Raw genomic sequence first — 19,733 nt, 5'->3', positions numbered from 1 at the left:
CACTGGGGTACGGGTCCCACACACACTGACTCTCACTGGGGTACGGGTCCCACACACACTGACTCTCACTGGGGTACAGGTCCCACACACACTGACTCTCATTGGGGTATGGGTCCCACACACACTGACTCTCATTGGGGTATGGGTCCCACACACACAGTCTCTCACTGGGTTACGGGTCCCACACACACTGACTCTCACTGGGGTACGGTTCCCACACACACTGACTCTCACTGGGGTACGGGTCCCACACACACTGACTCTCACTGGGGTACGGGTCCCACACACACTGACTCTCACTGGGGTACAGGTCCCACACACACTGACTCTCATTGGGGTATGGGTCCCACACACACTGACTCTCATTGGGGTATGGGTCCCACACACACAGTCTCTCACTGGGTTACGGGTCCCACACACATTGACTCTCACTGGGGTACGGGTCCCACACACACTGACTCTCACTGGGGTACGGGTCCCACACACACTGACTGTCACTGGGGTACGGGTCCCACACACACTGACTCTCACTGGGGTACGGGTCCCACACACACTGACTCTGACTGGGGTACAAGTTCCACACACACTGACTCTCACAGGGGTAAGAGAATCAATGGGTACTGACTGCCTATTGTGTCCACCTGTCATCCTTCACATCCGGGGTGGATGGGCTGGCTGCTCAACTGCAACATGCATCACAGATTGAGCCTGATTCAGTCATAACCTGACTCTACAAACAACAGGGGATATAAATCAATTAAAAATCTTGTAGGGTTGGTTTCCACCAATCCCTTGGTGATACTGAAGTTAATGTAGCCCTTTCTAACGTTGCTGAGCTACTCACCATTTCACTGTAATCTCAGTGCTGTCCCTTCATGTTCTGCCTTATATAAAAAAAACCTTCTCGGGATTATCTGTGTTGCTGGAAAGGCCGGTAGTTGTTGCCTATCCCTGGGAAGGTAGTGGTGGGTCTTCATCCTCAACCACAGATATCACTGCTGGATCATTACAGGAGGCAGTCAGGAGTTAACTATGATGGTCTGGGACTCTCCTTGGCAGCTTCTGTCTTGTAAGACAATGGCTTGCTCCAGGGTGGTCATTTGTGTGTTAAACATCACCTGGTGTTGTTGAGGAGCTCTACTCTAGCTGGCAGTCTCTGTGGAGGAAGACAGTGGAACTGAGAAGGTGCACAATCTGCTTTCTCTGGCCCCTCTACCCGGCCAGCTGAGCTTTTCGTTTCTGTTCACCTCTCCCAATGCCCTTCCAAACAGTCAGCCTCTAGAGGTCCCGGCAGTCAGCGAGTGTCTCCCAGGGGTCAGTGTCAATGTCCGCCATCTTTATCCTGCCCTTGTATGTGTCCTTGTAACCGAGGTGTGGAAACACAGGACATCGTGACCCTGTGGCCGGTTCACCTTACAGGAGGTCTTTGGTTACGTTGGCCATCGTCCATCTGATGAATGTGGCCGAGCCAGAGCAGACACCGTTGCTTTCGCAATGAGCCTATCTGATCCAATTAGCACGCTCCAGATCCTCTGAGTTGGTGAACTTGTCCTGCCAAGGGATGCCAAAGATATGTCTGAGACAGCGAGGGTGGGAACTGTTCAGCCTTTTCTCCTACCGAGCATATGTTGTCCAGGTCTCACCACTGCAGAGGAGTGCACTGAGGATGCAGGCTTGGCAGACTCACAGTTTGGTGATCTCAGTCAGGTTGCTGTTGTCCCAAACTCTCTTACTCAGCTTGGACAGAACAACTGCAGCTTTTGTGATGTGTGTGTTGATTTCAGCATCGAGTGACAGAATGCTGGAGATTGTGGAACTGAGATATGTGAAACTATCAACAACCTCCAGCGTCACATTGTCAATACTGATAGATGGTAGTGTGGTAACATCCTGGACGATGACATGTGTCTTCCTGATGCTGAGGTCAAACCAAAGTCTTGACAGGTGTGAGAGAGTCTGTCCATTTGCTGCTGAAGGTGTTCCTCAGTGCAGAATGTTAGAATATCACTGTCAGCATAGGGCAACTCTCTGATGTTAAGAACATGACACACCTTTGTCTTGGATCTTAAGGCTGAACAACATTCCCTCAGTTCTGATATGAAAATAGACACCTTCTGCAGATGAATTGAAGGCACGGGAGGAGGCGATGGTGTAGTGGTATTGTCAATGGACTAGTAATCCAGAGACCCAGGATAATGCTCTGGGACCTAAAAACCTGGGTTTGAATCTCACCACAGCATATGCAGAATTCAAATTCAATAAAAATCTGGAATTAAAAGTCCAATGATGACCATGAAACCATTGTCGGTTGTCACAAAAACTCATCTGTTGTCCTTACCTGGTCTGGCCTTCAGGAGACTCCAGACCCACAGCGATGTGGTTGACTGAAATGGCCGAGCCAGACATTCAGTTGTAACAAACCGCTACAGAGACACAAAATAGGAATGAAACCGGACGGACGACCCGGCATCGACCTCGGCACCGGAAACGACAACAGCAAACTCAGCCCTGTCGACCCTGCAAAGTCCTCCTGCTAACACCTGGGGGCTTATGCCAAGATTGGGAGAGCTGTCTCACAGACTGGTCAAGAACAGCCTGACATAGTCAGACTCACAGAAGCATACCTTACAGATACTGTCCCAGACACCACCATCACCATCCCTGGGTATGTCCTGTCCCACTGACAGGACAGACCCAGTAGAGGTGGCAGCACAGTGATATACAGTCGGGAAGGAGTTGCCCTGGGCGTCCTCAACATCGACTCTGGACCCCACGAAGTCTCATAGCATCAGGTCAAACATGGGCAAGGAAACCTCCTGCTGATTACCACGTACCACCCTCCCTCAGCTGATGAATCAGTGCTTCTCCATGTTGAACACCACTTGGAGGAAGCACTGATGGTGGCAAGGGCGCAGAATGTACTCTGGGTGGGGACTTCAATGTCCATCACCAAGAGTGGCTCGGTAGCACCACTACTGACTGAGCTGGCCAAGTCCTAAAGGACATAGCTGCTAGACTGGGTTTGTGCCAGGTGGTGAGGGAACCAACAAGAGGGAAAAACATACTTGACCTCATCCTCACCAACCTGCCTGCTGCAGATGCATCTGTCCATGACAGTATCAGTAGGAGTGACCACCGCACAGTCATTGTGGAGACAAAGTCCTGCCTTCACATTGAGGATACCCTCCATGGTGTTGTGTGGCACTATCACCGTGCTGAATGGGGTAGGATTTGAACAGATCTAGCAACTCAAGACTGGGCATCCATAAGATGCTGTGGGCCATCAGCAGCAGCAGAATTGTACTCAAACACAATCTGTAACCTCATGGCCCAACATATCCCCCATTCTACCGTTACCATCAAGCCAGGGGATCAACCCTGGTTCAATGAAGAGTGCAGGAGGGCATGTCAGGAGCAGCACCAGGCATACCTAAAAATGAGGTGTCAACCTGGTGAAGCTACAACACAGGACTATTTGCATGTCAAACAGCATAAGCAGCAAGTGATAAACAGAGCTAAACAATCCCACAACCAACGGATCAGATCTAAGCTCTGCAGTCCTGCCACACCCAGTCATGAATGGTGGTGGACAATTAAGCAACTCACTGGAGGAGGAGTCTCCACAAATATCTCCACCATCAATGATGGAGGAGCCCAGCACATCAGTGCAAAAGATAAGGTTTAAGCATTTGTAACAACCTTCAGCCAGAAGTGCTGAGTGGATGACCCATCTTCACCTAGTCTGGAGATCCCCAGCATCACAGATGCCAATCTTCAGCCAATTCGATGCACTCCACATGATATCAGGAAACAGCTGAAGGTACTGGATAGTGCAAAGGCTATGGGCCTTGACAATATTCCAGCAATAGTACTAAAGACTTGTGCTCCAGAACTTGCCGCGGCCCTAGCCAAGCTGTTCCAGTACAGCTACAACACTGGCATCTACCCGGCTATGTGGAAAATTGCCCAGGTATGTCCTGTACACAAAAAGCAGGACAAATCCAACCCAACCAATTACCGCCCCATCAGTCCACTCTCGATCATCAGTAAAGTAATGGAAGGGGTCATCAACAGTGCTATCAAGCGGCACTTGCTTAGCAATAACCTGCTCACTGATGCCCAGTTTGGGTTCCACCAGGGCCACTCAGCTCCTGACCTCAACCCCTGGCCTTGGTTCAAACATGGACAAAAGAGCTGAACTCCTGAGGTGAGGTGAGAGTGACTGCCCTTGACATCAAGACAGCATTTGACCGAGTGTGGCATCAAGGAGCCCGAGCAAAGCTGGAGTCAATTGGAATCAGGGGGGAAACTCTCTGCTAGCTGGAGTCATACCTAGCATAAAGCAAGGTGGGTGTGGTTGTTGGAGGTCAGTCATCTCAGCTCCAGGACATTATTGCAGGAGTTCCTCAGGGTAGAGTTCTTGGCCCAACCATCTTCAGCTGCTTCATCAATGACCTTCCTCTCATCATAAGGTCAGAAGTGATGATGTTCGCTGATGATTACACAATGTTCAGCACCATTCGCGACTCCTCAGATACTGAAGCAGTCCATGTCCAAATGCAGCAAGACCTGGACAATATACAGGCTTGGGCTGACAAGTGGCAAGTAACATTGGCGCTACACAAATGTCAGACAATGACCATCTCCAACAAGAGAGAATCCAATCATCGCCCCTTGATGTTCAATGGCATTACCATCACTGAATCCCCCACTATCAACATCCTGGGGGTTACCATTGACCAGAAACTGAACTGGACTAGCCATATAAATACTGTGGCTACAAGAGCAGGTCAGAGGCTAGGAATCGTGTGATGAGTAACTTACCTCCTGACTCCCCAAAGCCTGTCCACCATCTACAAGGCCCACAACATTCAAGAAGCTGGACACCATCCAGGACAAAGCAGCCCGCTTGATTGGCACCCCATCCACAAACATTCACTCCCTCCAGCACCGACACACAGTAGCAGCAGTGTGTACCATCTACAAGATGCACTGCAGGAATTCACCAAGGCTCCTTAGACAGCACCTTCCAAACCCACAACCACTACCATCTAGAAGTACAAGGGTAGCAGATAGATGGGAACACCACCACCTGGAAGTTCCCCTCCAAGCCACTCACCATCCTGACTTGGAAACATATCACCGTTCCTTCACTGTCACTGAATCAAAATCCTAGAATTCCCTCCCTAACAGCACGTGGGTGTACCTACACCACATGGGCTGCAGCGGTTCAAGGCAGCTCACCACCACCTTCTCAAGGACAACTAGGGATGGGCAATAAAAGCTGGTTTAGCCAGCGACACCCACATCCCATGAATGAATGAAAAAAAATGACAGAATGACTGGAGTCAGATATAGATACAAACCGGGTATAGGCAGGTGACCTTCTCTAAAGGACACTCACTCAGATACAAGTGACCAAGTTGGGTTTTTACAGCAATCTGATAGTTTCATTGTCACTTTTTCTGATCCCAGATTTTTAATCCATAGATTTTCACCTTAAACTGAATTCCAATTATATCACCAAATCATTCGCCAATGTCTTGGTCCTAGGATAAGAGACCTCGTAAATTAGATCAATAATATCTGGAGTTTAGAAGAATGAGAGCTGATCTTAACAGAACACAAAAGATTTTGAAGGGGCTTGGGTGGGTAGATACTGAGAGGTTGTTCCCTCTGGCTGTGGAATCTAGAACATAGGGGAACAGTCTCAGGATGAAAAGACCATCATTTCAGACAGATGAGGAGAAATATCTTCACTCAAAAGGTAATGAATCTTTGAAATTATCTACCCCAGGGCAGGAGGGGTTGTGGATGCTCCATCATTGAAGTTGGATAGACAGAGTTTTGGTCTCTCGGGGGATTAATCGATACAGGGAATGGAAGAAAAAGTGGAGTTGAAGCCAAGATCAGCCATGATCGTACTGATCGGTGGATCAGGCTCGATGGTGCTATAATCTACTGCTATTTCTTATGATCTTATTATTCCAGTCAGCCAATTCCCAACAGATTTGACTCCTGGGAATTCGTTAGGTTTTGCACAGCTGGAAAGCGGAAAGCAGGTGAGAGGGTCCAGAGTCAGAGCCCCCCCCCTGCACTCTGCCACGATTGTGTGGAGAGTGGAACAGAGATGGAAAAAAGACCTTTAGAAAATCAGTAGAAAAATTGCCCATCACCCAGGGCTGCTCCTGTGCACTTCCTGTTCACAGAGACAGTGAGACAGTGTCACCATTCAGCCCATCAACATGTTGCTTTACTCAATAAGCCCCAGATACGGGTAACAAACTGATGAACAAAAATGTCTGAGGGCAGGAAAACAAGCCAGAGCATCTAAACAGCCATAAATTCAGTCTGGGACTGAGACTGGATCATCAGTAATAAACTATGAGCTGCACTCTCATAGGGAGAAGGGAATAGAGGGTTACAGTGATAGATTTAGATGAGGGAAGATGGGAGGAGACTCAAGTGGAGCATAAATACCAGCATGGGCTGGTTGGGCCGAATACCCTGTTCCTGTGCTGCGTATTCTATGTAATCCTAATTAAGGTCCTGCCTTTGGATTGTTTCTGTTGGCAGCTTCAGGGACCCAGTGTTGGGATCTGCCATTCACCATCAAACACAGAGAATACCTATTTTAGCTCAGTAACATCCCAATGACTCTGGTATACAAAGATGAGGAAATGATGTTTGTTGTACAGAGTCTCAGTTAGACCCCATCTGGAGTAACTGGATTAGTCTGGGTACACACCTCAGGAAGGGGATAATGACCTTGGAGAGGGTGCGGTGCAGATTCATCAGAAAGATACCAAGGCTTAATGGGACAACTTATGAGAATGGATTGCACAAAAACAACTTCTATTCCGTTAAGTTTAGAAGGTTGACCGGTGATCCAATAGAGATGGTTAAGATGATTAAAGAAGTCTATACGTTAGACAAGGAGAAACTATTTCCTCTGGTAGGTGAAGTCCAGAACGAGGGGGCAGAATAGTAAAGTTTGAGCTGGGCTGTTCAGGGGTGATGTCAGGAAGCACTTCTTCACACAAAGGGGAGTGGAAATATGGAACTCCCATAATGCTGTGGACGTCGGGGGTCATCTGGAATGTTCAAGCATGAGATTGATAAAGACTTGATCAGTGGGTGCCAGGGGACATTTGACAAAGGTGGGTCACAGATCAGCCATGATCTCATTAAATAGTACAACAGGCTTGAGGGGCTGAATGGCCTCCTTGTTTTCCAATGTGCAATCGAGTCAGTCCCGTTGGCGCCATCAGAAAACTGACCTTGCTGGTTGGTGAGGCTGGCGAGGTGGGGCTGCCAGGTTTTGTCCGCTGGGTGCCGTTCTTCTGTGTGTTTGTTGTGATGTTGTTCATGATTTTGCTGCCTCCAACTCTCTCCTCCAGTAACACCCTTTCCCGCTCTTCATCCGGGAGACTCTGAGAAATCCAGCAACATTTCACAATTAACATCAGCTTGCCAATCGGACTGCACAGAAACTACCAACAGAGAGAGGTAGATAGGGGCAGACAGTGTGCAGAGAGACAGCGAGGAAAAGAGGGGAGACAGAGAGAAAAAGAATGAGACAACAGACACCCACACACAGACGTACAATACAGAGAGCAAATAATCAGGAAAGAGAATGTGAAAACCGAAAAGTAGAAATAAGAAGAAAATAGGGAAAGAAAGAATGAATTTTGTGCCTGGCAAGTTGAAGGATGATTCTATTTGAAAATCAAACATTTCAAATTTAGACACAAAGGCTGAGTACAAGGTTAGATACAGAGTAAATCTCCCTCTACACTGTCCCCATCAAACACTCCCAGGACAGGTACAGCACGGGGTTAGATACAGAGTAAAACTCCCTCTACACTGTCCCCATCAAACACTCCCAGGACAGGTACAGCACGGGGTTAGATACAGAGTAAATCTCCCTCTACACTGTCCCATCAAACACTCCCAGGACAGGTACAGCACATGGTTCGATACAGAGTAAAGCTCCCTCTACACAGTCCCCATCAAACACTCCCAGGACAGGTACAGCACAGAGTTAGATACAGAATAAAGCTCCCTCTACACTGTCCCATCAAACACTCCCAGGACAGGTACAGCACGGGGTTAGATACAGAGTAAAGCTCCCTCTGCAGTGTGCCCATCAAACACTCCCAGGACAGGTACAGCACGGGGTTAGATACAGAGTAAATCTCCCTCTACACTGTCCCCATCAAACACTCCCAGGATAGGTACAGCACGGGGTTAGATACAGAGTAAAGTTCCCCCTACACTGTCCCCGTCAAACACTCACAGGGCAGATACAGCACGGGGTTAGATACAGAGTAAAGCTCCCTCTACACTGTCCCATCAAACACTCACAGGACAGGTACAGCACGGGGTTAGATACAGAGTAAAACTCCCTCTACACTGTCCCCATCAAACACTCCCAGGACAGGTACAGCACGGGGTTAGATACAGAGTAAATCTCCCTCTACACTGTCCCCATCAAACACTCCCAGGACAGGTACAGCACGGGGTTAGATACAGAGTAAATCTCCCTCTACACTGTCCCATCAAACACTCCCAGGACAGGTACAGCACAGAGTTAGATACAGAATAAAGCTCCCTCTACACTGTCCCATCAAACACTCCCAGGACAGGTACAGCACGGGGTTAGATACAGAGTAAAGCTCCCTCTGCAGTGTGCCCATCAAACACTCCCAGGACAGGTACAGCACGGGGTTAGATACAGAGTAAAGCTCCCTCTACACTGTCCCCATCAAACACTCCCAGGATAGGTACAGCACGGGGTTAGATACAGAGTAAAGTTCCCCCTACACTGTCCCCGTCAAACACTCACAGGGCAGATACAGCACGGGGTTAGATACAGAGTAAAGCTCCCTCTACACTGTCCCATCAAACACTCACAGGACAGGTACAGCACGGGGTTAAATACAGAGTAAATCTCCCTCGACACTGTCCCCATCAAACACTCCCAGGACAGGTACAGCACGGGGTTAGATACAGAGTAAATCTCCCTCTACACTGTCTCCATCAAACACTCCCAGGACAGGTACAGCACGGGGTTAGATACAGAGTAAATCTCCCGCTACACTGTCCCCATCAAACACTCCCAGGACAGGTACAGCACGGAGTTAGATACAGAGTAAACCTCCCTCTACACTGTCCCCATCAAACATTCCCAGGACAGGTACAGCACGGGGTTAGATACAGAGTAAATCTCCCTCTACACTGTCCCCATCAAACATTCCCAGGACAGGTACAGCACGGGGTTAGATACAGAGTAAACCTCCCTCTACACTGTCCCCATCAAACACTCCCAGGACAGGTACAGCACGGGGTTAGATACAGAGTAAATCTCCCTCTACACTGTCCCCATCAAACACTCCCAGGACAGGTACAGCACAGGGTTAGATACAGAGTAAAGCTCCCTCTACACTGTCCCCATCAAACATTCCCAAGACAGGTACAGCACGGGGTTAAATACAGAGTAAATCTCCCTCGACACTGTCCCCATCAAACACTCCCAGGACAGGTACAGCACGGGGTTAGATACAGAGTAAATCTCCCTCTACACTGTCTCCATCAAACACTCCCAGGACAGGTACAGCATGGGGTTAGATACAGAGTGAAGCTCCCTCTACACTGTCCCCATCAAACACTCCCAGGACAGGTACAGCACGGGGTTAGATACAGAGTAAAGCTCCCTCTACACCGTCCCCATCAAACACTCCCAGGACAGGTACAGCACGGGGTTAGATACAGAGTAAAGCTCCCTCTACACTGTCCCATCAAACACTCCCAGGATAGGTATAGCACCGTTCAGCATGCAGTTTCCAACACTACAGGAAATATTATTTACTCACCTCGAGGAATCGCTGCATCTCAGACTCGTAAAGTTTCTTCTTCTGTGGAAGGAACAGAAAATGATGGTCATGGACAACAGATATTAGAAAAAGGATATGACGGAACTGGAAGCAGTGCAAAGAAGATTCACAAGATGACACTAGAACTGAGAGGATAGATTTATCAAGAAAGATTGAATAGGTTGGGGCCCTTTTCTCGTTTAAAGAGAAGACTGAAGAATTAATCACAGAACTGTTATAGTGCAGGTGGCTGTTTGGCCCATTATGTCTGTACCGACTCTCCAAATGAGAGCAGCTCATCTAGTTCAATCCCCCCACCTTCTCCCCATGCCCCTCCACATTCTTCCTTTTCAGATAATTGTCTAATTTCCTTTCGAATGCCTCGATTAAACCTGCCTCTACTGCACTCTCAGGCAGAGCATTCCAAACGCTAACCTCTCCCTTGGTGGAAAAATTTTCCTCAATGCCTCTATTAATAAAGTCCAGGATACTGTCTACTTTATTAACCGCACTGTCAACCTGCCCTGCCACCTTCAATGATTTATGCGCATATACACCCAGGTCCCTCTGCTACTGCACCCCCTTTAGAATTGTATCCTTGATTTTATACTGTCTCTCCACATTCTTCCTACCAAATTAAATCACTTATTTCTCTGACTAAACTTCATCTGCCACCTGTCTGCCTATTCCATCAATCTGTCAATGTCCTTTTGAAGTTCGACACTATCATCCTCACAGTTCATAATGCTTCCAAGTTTCATATAATCTGCAAATTTAGAAACTGTGCCTTGTACACCAATGTCTAGGTCACATTAATAAGCATCAGGAAAAACAAGGATCCTAACACTGACCCCTGGGGAACTCCACTGCAAACCTTCCTCCAGCCTGAAAAATATCCATTAACCACTACTTGCTGTTTCCTGTCACTCAGCCAATTTCGTATCAAATGTCTTTTGAAAGTCCATGTACACCACATCAACAGCATTACCCTCATCAACCTTCTCTGTTACCTCTTCGAAAAACTCCAGCAAGTTAGCTAAACATGATTTCCCATAAGAAATCCATGCTTGCTTTTCTTAATTAACCTGCATTTGTACATGTGACTATTAATTTTGTTAAGAATTATTGTTTCTAGAAGTTTCCCCACCACCGGAGTTAAGCTAACTGGCCTGAAGTTGCTGGGCTTATCATTACACCCTTTTTTGAATAAGGGTGTAACGTTTGCAATTCTCCAGTCCTCTGGCACCACCCCACGGCAAAGGAAGACTGAAAAATCTCAGCCCCTTATAATTTCAAACCACTCCAATTTCTAGTGTTTTCATAACAACTCCATGTTTCCCAGTTTGTGTGGTTAAATTCAGGGTGCTGTGCAAGGAGCCCTGAGGCAGTGTGTCTCTCACCTTTTCACAGCGTTTCTGATATGTGTCCTTCTCTTTCTGTGACATGACCTTCCACTGTTTGCTGCACAACACCATGCGCTCTGTGCTGGGGATGTCCTTCATGTTAACCATCAACTCTGCACAGTACAACGAGTAACCATTCCTGAAATAATAACAAGCTTCAGATCATTAGCCTGGAGCAGCAGTGCAGCACAGTGCATTAATAAAGCTCAGAGAGACAGCAGTGCAGCACAGTGCATTAATACAGCTCTGGGAGACTCAGCAGGGCAACACAGTGCAATAATACAGTTCAGAGAGGCAGCAGTGCAGCACAGTGCATTAATACAGCTCTGGGAGACTCAGCAGTGCAGCACAGTGCAATAATACAGTTCAGAGAGGCAGCAGTGCAGCCCAATGTATTAATACAGTCAGAGAGGCAGCAGTGCAGCCCAATGCATTAATACAGTCAGAGAGACAGCAGTGCAGCACAGTGCATTAATAAAGCTCAGAGAGGCAGCAGTGCAGCACAATGCATTAATACAGTCAGAGAGACAGCAGTGCAGCACAGTGCATTAATAAAGCTCAGAGAGGCAGCAGTGCAGCACAGTGCATTAATAAAGCTCAGAGAGACAGCAGTGCAGCACAGTGCATTATTAAAGCTCAGAGAGGCAGCAGTGCAGCACAATGCATTAATACAGTCAGAGAGACAGCAGTGCAGCACAGTGCATTAATAAAGCTCAGAGAGACAGCAGTGCAGCACAATGCATTAATAAAGCTCAGAGAGGCAGCAGTGCAGCACAGTGCATTAATAAAGCTCAGAGAGACAGCAGTGCAGCACAATGCATTAATACAGTTCAGAGAGGCAGCAGTGCAGCACAGTGCATTAATATAGCTCTGGGAGAGACAGCAGTGCAGTAAAATGCGTTAATATAGCTCTAGGAGAGACAGCAGTGCAGCATGGTGCATTTAGGAATCAGATATCGACTCTCTCAGTCAGGATCGTACCTCAAGTTAAACTGTTCCCCATTTCAGACGGCTGCAAAATGGGTGATGTGTGGAAGGTGTGACATGGGTGTGTAGGTTGAGACACACAGCTGAATATAGAACAAGCTAACCCCTATATCTAACCCCATGCTGTCCCTGTCCTGGGAGTGTTTGATGAGGACAGTGTAGAGGGAGCTTTACTCTGTATCTAACCCCATGCTGTACCTGTCCTGGGAGTGTTTGATGGGACAGTGCAGAGGGAGCTTTACTCTGTATCTAACCCCGTGCTGTACCTGTCCTGGGAACGTTTGGTGGGAACAGTGTAGAGGGAGCTTTACTCTGTATTTAACCCCGTGTTGTACCTGTCCTGGAGTGTTTGATGGGGACTGTGTAGAGGGAGATTTACTCTGTATCTAACCCCGTGCTGTACCTGTCCTGGGAGTGTTTGATGGGACAGTGCAGAGGGAGATTTACTCTGTATCTAACCCCATGCTGTACCTGTCCTGGGAATGTTTGGTGGGAACAGTGTAGAGGGAACTTTACTCTGTATCTAACCCTGTGCTGTACCTGTCCTGGGAATGTTTGGTGGGAACAGTGTAGAGGGAACTTTGTATCTAACCCCGTGCTGTACCTGTGCTGGGAGTGTTTAATGGGGACTGTGTAGAGGGAGATTTACTCTGTATCTAACCCTGTGCTGTACCTGTCCTGGGAGTGTTTAATGGGGACTGTGTAGAGGGAGATTTACTCTGTATCTAACTCCGTGCTGTATCTGTCCTGGGAATGTTTGATGGGGACAGTGTAGAGGGAGCTTTACTCTGTATCTAACCCTGTGCTGTACCTGCCCTGGGAGTGTTTGATGGGGACAGTGTAGAGGGAGCTTTACTCTGTATCTAATCCTGTGCTGTACCTGTCCTGGGAATGTTTGGTGGGAACAGTGTAGAGGGAACTTTGTATCTAACCCCGTGCTGTACCTGTGCTGGGAGTGTTTAATGGGGACTGTGTAGAGGGAGATTTACTCTGTATCTAACCCTGTGCTGTACCTGTCCTGGGAGTGTTTAATGGGGACTGTGTAGAGGGAGATTTACTCTGTATCTAACCCCGTGCTGTACCTGTCCTGGGAGTGTTTGATGGGACAGTGTAGAGGGAGCTTTACTCTGTATCTAACCCCATGCTGTACCTGTCCTGGGAGTGTTTGATGGGACAGTGCAGAGGGAGCTTTACTCTGTATCTAACCCCGTGCTGTACCTGTCCTGGGAACGTTTGGTGGGAACAGTGTAGAGGGAGCTTTACTCTGTATTTAACCCCGTGTTGTACCTGTCCTGGAGTGTTTGATGGGGACTGTGTAGAGGGAGATTTACTCTGTATCTAACCCCGTGCTGTACCTGTCCTGGGAGTGTTTGATGGGACAGTGCAGAGGGAGATTTACTCTGTATCTAACCCCATGCTGTACCTGTCCTGGGAATGTTTGGTGGGAACAGTGTAGAGGGAACTTTACTCTGTATCTAACCCTGTGCTGTACCTGTCCTGGGAATGTTTGGTGGGAACAGTGTAGAGGGAACTTTGTATCTAACCCCGTGCTGTACCTGTGCTGGGAGTGTTTAATGGGGACTGTGTAGAGGGAGATTTACTCTGTATCTAACCCTGTGCTGTACCTGTCCTGGGAGTGTTTAATGGGGACTGTGTAGAGGGAGATTTACTCTGTATCTAACTCCGTGCTGTATCTGTCCTGGGAATGTTTGATGGGGACAGTGTAGAGGGAGCTTTACTCTGTATCTAACCCTGTGCTGTACCTGCCCTGGGAGTGTTTGATGGGGACAGTGTAGAGGGAGCTTTACTCTGTATCTAATCCTGTGCTGTACCTGTCCTGGGAATGTTTGGTGGGAACAGTGTAGAGGGAACTTTGTATCTAACCCCGTGCTGTACCTGTGCTGGGAGTGTTTAATGGGGACTGTGTAGAGGGAGATTTACTCTGTATCTAACCCTGTGCTGTACCTGTCCTGGGAGTGTTTAATGGGGACTGTGTAGAGGGAGATTTACTCTGTATCTAACCCCGTGCTGTACCTGTCCTGGGAGTGTTTGATGGGGACGGTGTAGAGGGAGCTTTACTCTGTATCTAATCCTGTGCTGTACCTGTCCTGGGAGTGTTTGATGGGGACAGTGTAGAGGGAGATTTACCCTGTATCTAACCCCGTGCTGTACCTGTCCTGGGAGTGTTTGATGGGGACAGTGTAGACGGAGCTTTACCCTGTATCTAACCCAGTGCTGTACCTGCCCTGGGAGTGTTTGATGGGGACAGTGTAGAGGGAGCTTTACTCTGTATCTAACCCCGTGCTGTACCTGCCCTGGGAGTGTTTGATGGGGACAGTGTAGAGGGAGCTTTACTCTGTATCTAACCCCGTGCTATACCTGTCCTGGGAATGTTTGATGGGGACAGTCTAGAGGGAGCTTAACTCTGTATCTAACCCCGTGCTGTACCTGTCCTGGGAATGTTTGATGGGGACAGTGTAGAGGGAGATTTACTCTGTATCTAACCCCGTGCTGTACCTGTCCTGGGAGTGTTTGCTGGGACAGTATAGAGGAAGATTTACTCAGTATCTAATCCTGTGCTGTACCTGTCCTGGGAGTGTTTAACGTGGGCAGTGTAGAGGGAGCTTTACTCTGTATCTAACCCCATGCTGTCATCAAGTCTGGATTCCCCATGTTGGGTCTCAGTTGTAACTAAGGGAACATGGAGCTGATCCCTTGAAACTTGGTTCTTGGGTTCTGGGTATGGAAAACAGAACAAAACAGCAAATTGCCCAGCTCCCTCCTCCTGGTAACTAGCTGCTGATTTGTGTTGGGCTGGACAAGAAGTCAGGACAGTGAAACCTAGAATGGCTCCTCGTCTCCTCCACTCCCCGAACTGACTCACGAAGAACCACCAGGTGGGTGAGGTGCTTTCCAGCATCCATGAAGCTGACCGGCGACCATAGAATCAAAGCAGCAGAAACCTGCCACACTGCACTGGTCATCCCAACAATGTTTGAAGACTCACGGAGGTGGCTTTGTGGGTCGTCCATCGAATTTATCTTTCAACTGTCTCTCAGCTTTGGTTAGCACAGACCTGGGAGCTTCTTCAAAGTTCAAATCTGGGTGAGCCTCGACATAAACTCTCATAGATGCCTGCAAAATCAATTCCAAATAAAATCTCACAAACTGCATATTAATTTTACTCTGTTAGCAATCTTAGTTGATGGAAAAATATTAGTCAGGACAACAGAGAGATTTCCTGCAATCTTTTTCGAAACTAGTGGCCATGGGATATTTTACAACAGCCTTATAGGGCGTACAAAGTCATGGGTTAACAATTCATTTGAATGGCTGCTCTTCAAACAGCGCAGCACTCCCTCAGTACTCACCCTCCGACAGTGCAGCACTCCCTCAGTACTGACCCTCCGACAGTGCAGCACTCCCTCAGTACTGACTCTCCGACAGTGCAGCACTCCCTCAGTACTGTCCCTCCGACAGTGCAGCACTCCCTCAGTACTGTCCCTCCAACAGTGCAGCACACCCTCAGTACTGACCCTCCGACAGTGCAGCACTCCGTCAGTTCTATCCCTCCAACAGTGCAACACACCCTCAGTACTGACCCTCCGACAGTGCAGGGCTCTCTCAGTAATGGCCCTCCGACAGTGCAGCACTCCCTCGGTACTGATCCTCCGACTGTGCAGCACTACCTTAGTACTGAGCCTCCGACAGTGCAGTGCTCCCTCAGTACTGACCCTCCGACAGTGCAGCACTACCTTAGTACTGACCCTCCGTCAGTGCAGCAATCCCTCAGTACTGACCCTCTGACAGTGCAGCACTCCCTCAGTACTGACCCTCTGACAGTGCAGCACTCCCTCAGTACTGACCCTCCGACAGTGCAGCACTTCCTCAATACTGACCCTCTGACAGCACAGTACTCCCTCAGTACACCTGTTAAGTGCTGTTTGTTCGCTGTTTGTCCTCTGTGTGAAGTACAGTCTGTTTAATGGTGACCTTTCATTCGAGGCACTGGTTGAATAGAGTCCTTACCTCGTACTCTTTCTGCAGCTCCAGGGCTTTGCTGATCCACTTGATACGCTTTTTATCGGACAGCTGAGACCACTGTCTGCGAAGGGCATCTTTTAGCTCCTTCAGACTCACCTGAAAATAGGAACACACCAACCAATGACTGTCACTCTTTACATTTAAATCTATACTCAGCCAATCTAAATGTCAAAAGCACAGGACAGTGTGGCGATGGATTATAGCTCGAGTCCTGGCAACGCTACCATCCCCCGCCCGGGTCTCCAAGCAACACCTCGATCTCCCAGCCACGCCCCGTCCCCTATTTAAGGATAGAACTGGAGCCAATCTTTTTACACTTTAATAAGCCTATATTTGTACCACTGACCCCTGTTTCAACAACTCTCCGCTGCACACTGACTCCTGGCTACACACCTAGGTAAACAGGCTCTGGGCTCAGCTGGTGGTGACACCACAACTGGTCTCACTGCCCCTGAGCTGAGGAATGAGGAAACAAACAATGTGCTCCGAGAACATCCAGGTACTTCTGCTGGTCATCGGCAAGTGTGTCTAAGGGTGCGAGGGTCTGAGGTGCACAGGTTTGAGGGTGCGAGGGTCTGAGGGTGCACAGGTTTGAGGGTGCAAGGGTCTGAGGGTGCACAGGTTTGAGGGTGCGAGGGTCTGAAGGTGAGCCAGCCTGAGTGTGCCTGTCTGAGAGTGCATGTGCTTGATTCAGGCACACACTCCAAGACGTGTACAGAGTTTGTGCCTAAGAGTTTGCGCCTGAGAGTTTGCGCCTTAGGGCACGAGTCTTGAGAGCACACGTGCCTGACTGTGCATGTCTTGGAGTGCCTGAGAGTTTGCGTCTGATATTGTGTGTCTGAGCACGCATCTGAGAGTGCATATTTTAGAGAGCATGTTTGAGGCCTCTATCAAATCTCTTCTCAGCCTTCTCCAAGGAAAACAGTCCTAACTTCTCCAATCTATCTTCATAAATGAAGTTTCTCATCCCTGTAACCACCCTCATAAGCCTCTTTTGTGCTCTCTCCAATGCCTTCATATCCTCCTTAAAACGTGGCACCCAGAACTCTACACAGCTGAGGTCTAACTAGTGTCTCATACAAGTTCAACATAAGCTCCTTGCTCCTGTACTCTATACCCCTATTAATAAAGCCTAGGATACTGTATACTTTATGAGCTGCTCTCTCAACCTGCCCTGCCACCTTCAATGATTTATGTACACATACACCCAGGTCCCTCTGCTCCTACACCCCCTTTAGAATTGTACCCTTTATTTTATACTGTCTCTCCATATTCTTCCTATCAAAATGCATCACCTCATATTTCTCTGCATTGAATTTCATCTGCCACCTATCCACCCACATTTTGAAGTTCTACACTGTCCTCCTCACAGTTCACAGTGTTTCCAAGCTTTGTATCATCTACAAATTTTGAAATTGTTCCCTATACACCAGGGTCTAAGTCATTAATATATATCAGGAAAGGCAAGGGTCCCAATATCAACCCCTGGGGAACTCCACTACAAACCTTCCTCCAGCCCGAAAAACATCCAATGACCATTATTCTGTTTCCTGTCACTCAGTCAATTCTGTATCCATGTTGCTCCTGCCCCTTTTGTTCAATGAGTGATAACTTTTCTCACAAATCTGTTCTATGGCACTGTATCAAATGCCTTTTGCAGATCCATTTACACCACATCAAAAGCATTACCCTCATCTGCTATCTTTTCAAAAAACTGCCACAAGTGGGTTAAACACAATTTTCCCTTAAGAAATCCATGTTGGTTTTCCTTAATTAACCCGCATTTGTTCACATGACTATTCATTTTCTCCTGAATTATTGTTTCCAGGAGTTTTCCCACCACCGAAGTTAAAGGGAGACAATGGCATAGTGGTACTGTCACTAGGCTAGTATTCCAGGTATCCAGGGGGGACCTGGGTTTGAATCCCACCACGGCAGTAAAAATCTGGAATTCTTAAAAAATTCATTCATGAGATGTGGGCATCACTGGCTGGGCCAGCACTTATTGCCCACCCCTAACTGCCCTGTTCAGGGGGCATTTAAGAGTCAGCCACATTGCTGTGGGTCTGGAGTCACATGTAGGCCAGACCAGGTAAGGATGGCAGATTTCCTTCCCTAAAGGGACATTAGTGACCCTGATGGATTCTTACAACAATCGACAATGGTTTCATGAAACAAAAACAAAAATAGCTGGAAAAACTCAGCAGGTCCGACAGCATCTGTGGAGAGGAAGACAGAGTTAATGTTTCAAGTCCGAGTGACTCTTTATCAGAACTGAAGAGAAACAGAAATGAGGAAATATAAGCTGTTTAGGTTGGGGGGCGGACAGGTAGAGCTGGATAGAGGGCCAGTGATAGATGGAAGCAAAGGAGAGATTGCCAAAGATGTCATAGACAAAAGGACAAAGGGGTGTTGACATTAGCTAAGGGATGGATTAATGGTGACAATGGTTTCATGGTCTTGGGGCTTTTAATTCCAGATTTTTATTGAATTCAAATTCCACCATCTGCTGTGGCGGGATTTAAACCTGGGCCCCCAGAGCATTACCCTGGCGCTCTGCATTACTAGTCCAGTGACAATAACACTACTACTGCCCCCCCTCTAATAGTCTGATGATGACCATAAAACCATTGTCGATTGTTGTAAAAACCCACCAGATTCACTAACGTCTGTGTGTTTTTTTTCTATTTATTCATGGGATGTGGGCTTTGCTGGCTGGGCCAGCATTTATTGCCCATCCCTAGTTGCCCTTGAGAAGGTGGTGGTGAGCTGCCTTCTTGAACCGCTGCAGTCCATGTAGTGTAGGTACACCCACAGTGCTGTTAGGGAGGGAGTTCCAGGATTTTGACCCAGCAACAGTGAAGGAACGGTAATATATTTCCAAGTCAGGATGGTGAGTGACTTGGAGGGGAACTTCCAGGTGGTGGTGTTCCCATCTATCTGCTGCCCTTGTCCTTCTAGATGGTAGTGGTCGTGGGTTTGGAAGGTGCTGTCTAAGGAGCCTTGGTGAATTCTTTACCCCCTATAGTTATCTTTACCCCCTTTTTTGAACAAGGTTGTAACCTTTGCAATTCTCCAGTCCTCTGGCACCATCCCTGAGTCTAGGGAAGACTGAAAAAGTATGCCCAGTGCCTCTGCAATTTGCACTCTAATATCCCTCACTATCCTTGGATGCATCTCATCCAGTCCCGGTGCCTTATCAACTTTAAGTACAGACATCTACCCAATACCACTTCCTTATCAATTTTAAACCCTCCTAGTGTCTGAATGACCTCTTTCACCATGGCCTGGGGAGCATCCTCTTCCTCGGTAAAGACAGATGCAAAGTATTTATTTAATTCCTCACATGTGCCCTCTGCCTCCATGTGTAAATCTCTTTTTTGGTCCCTCATTGTCCCTACTCCTCCTTTTACCACCCTTTTAT

General features: G+C 47.9%; 1 protein-coding gene across 4 annotated transcripts in view; it reads right to left on the bottom strand.

Annotated features, from left to right (window-relative positions):
* Positions 1–19,733, bottom strand: part of LOC121279294 (nucleolar transcription factor 1-like) — a 164,309-nt gene that overhangs the window by 98,633 nt on the left and 45,943 nt on the right. For all 4 annotated transcript variants that reach the window (XM_041190432.1, XM_041190430.1, XM_041190431.1 and 1 more), the window contains 5 exons: positions 16,295–16,405; positions 15,273–15,400; positions 11,276–11,417; positions 9,876–9,917; positions 7,281–7,433 (listed from right to left, as the gene is read on the bottom strand). In XM_041190432.1, coding sequence (XP_041046366.1) covers positions 7,281–7,433; positions 9,876–9,917; positions 11,276–11,417; positions 15,273–15,400; positions 16,295–16,405 — 576 coding nt within the window. The remainder of the gene's footprint in view (positions 1–7,280; positions 7,434–9,875; positions 9,918–11,275; positions 11,418–15,272; positions 15,401–16,294; positions 16,406–19,733) is intronic.

The sequence above is a fragment of the Carcharodon carcharias genome, chromosome 6 (genome assembly GCF_017639515.1).
Source record: "Carcharodon carcharias isolate sCarCar2 chromosome 6, sCarCar2.pri, whole genome shotgun sequence".
In the NCBI taxonomy this organism is placed as follows: Eukaryota; Metazoa; Chordata; class Chondrichthyes; order Lamniformes; family Lamnidae; genus Carcharodon; species Carcharodon carcharias.
This window is presented reverse-complemented; position numbering and strand designations above follow the sequence as displayed.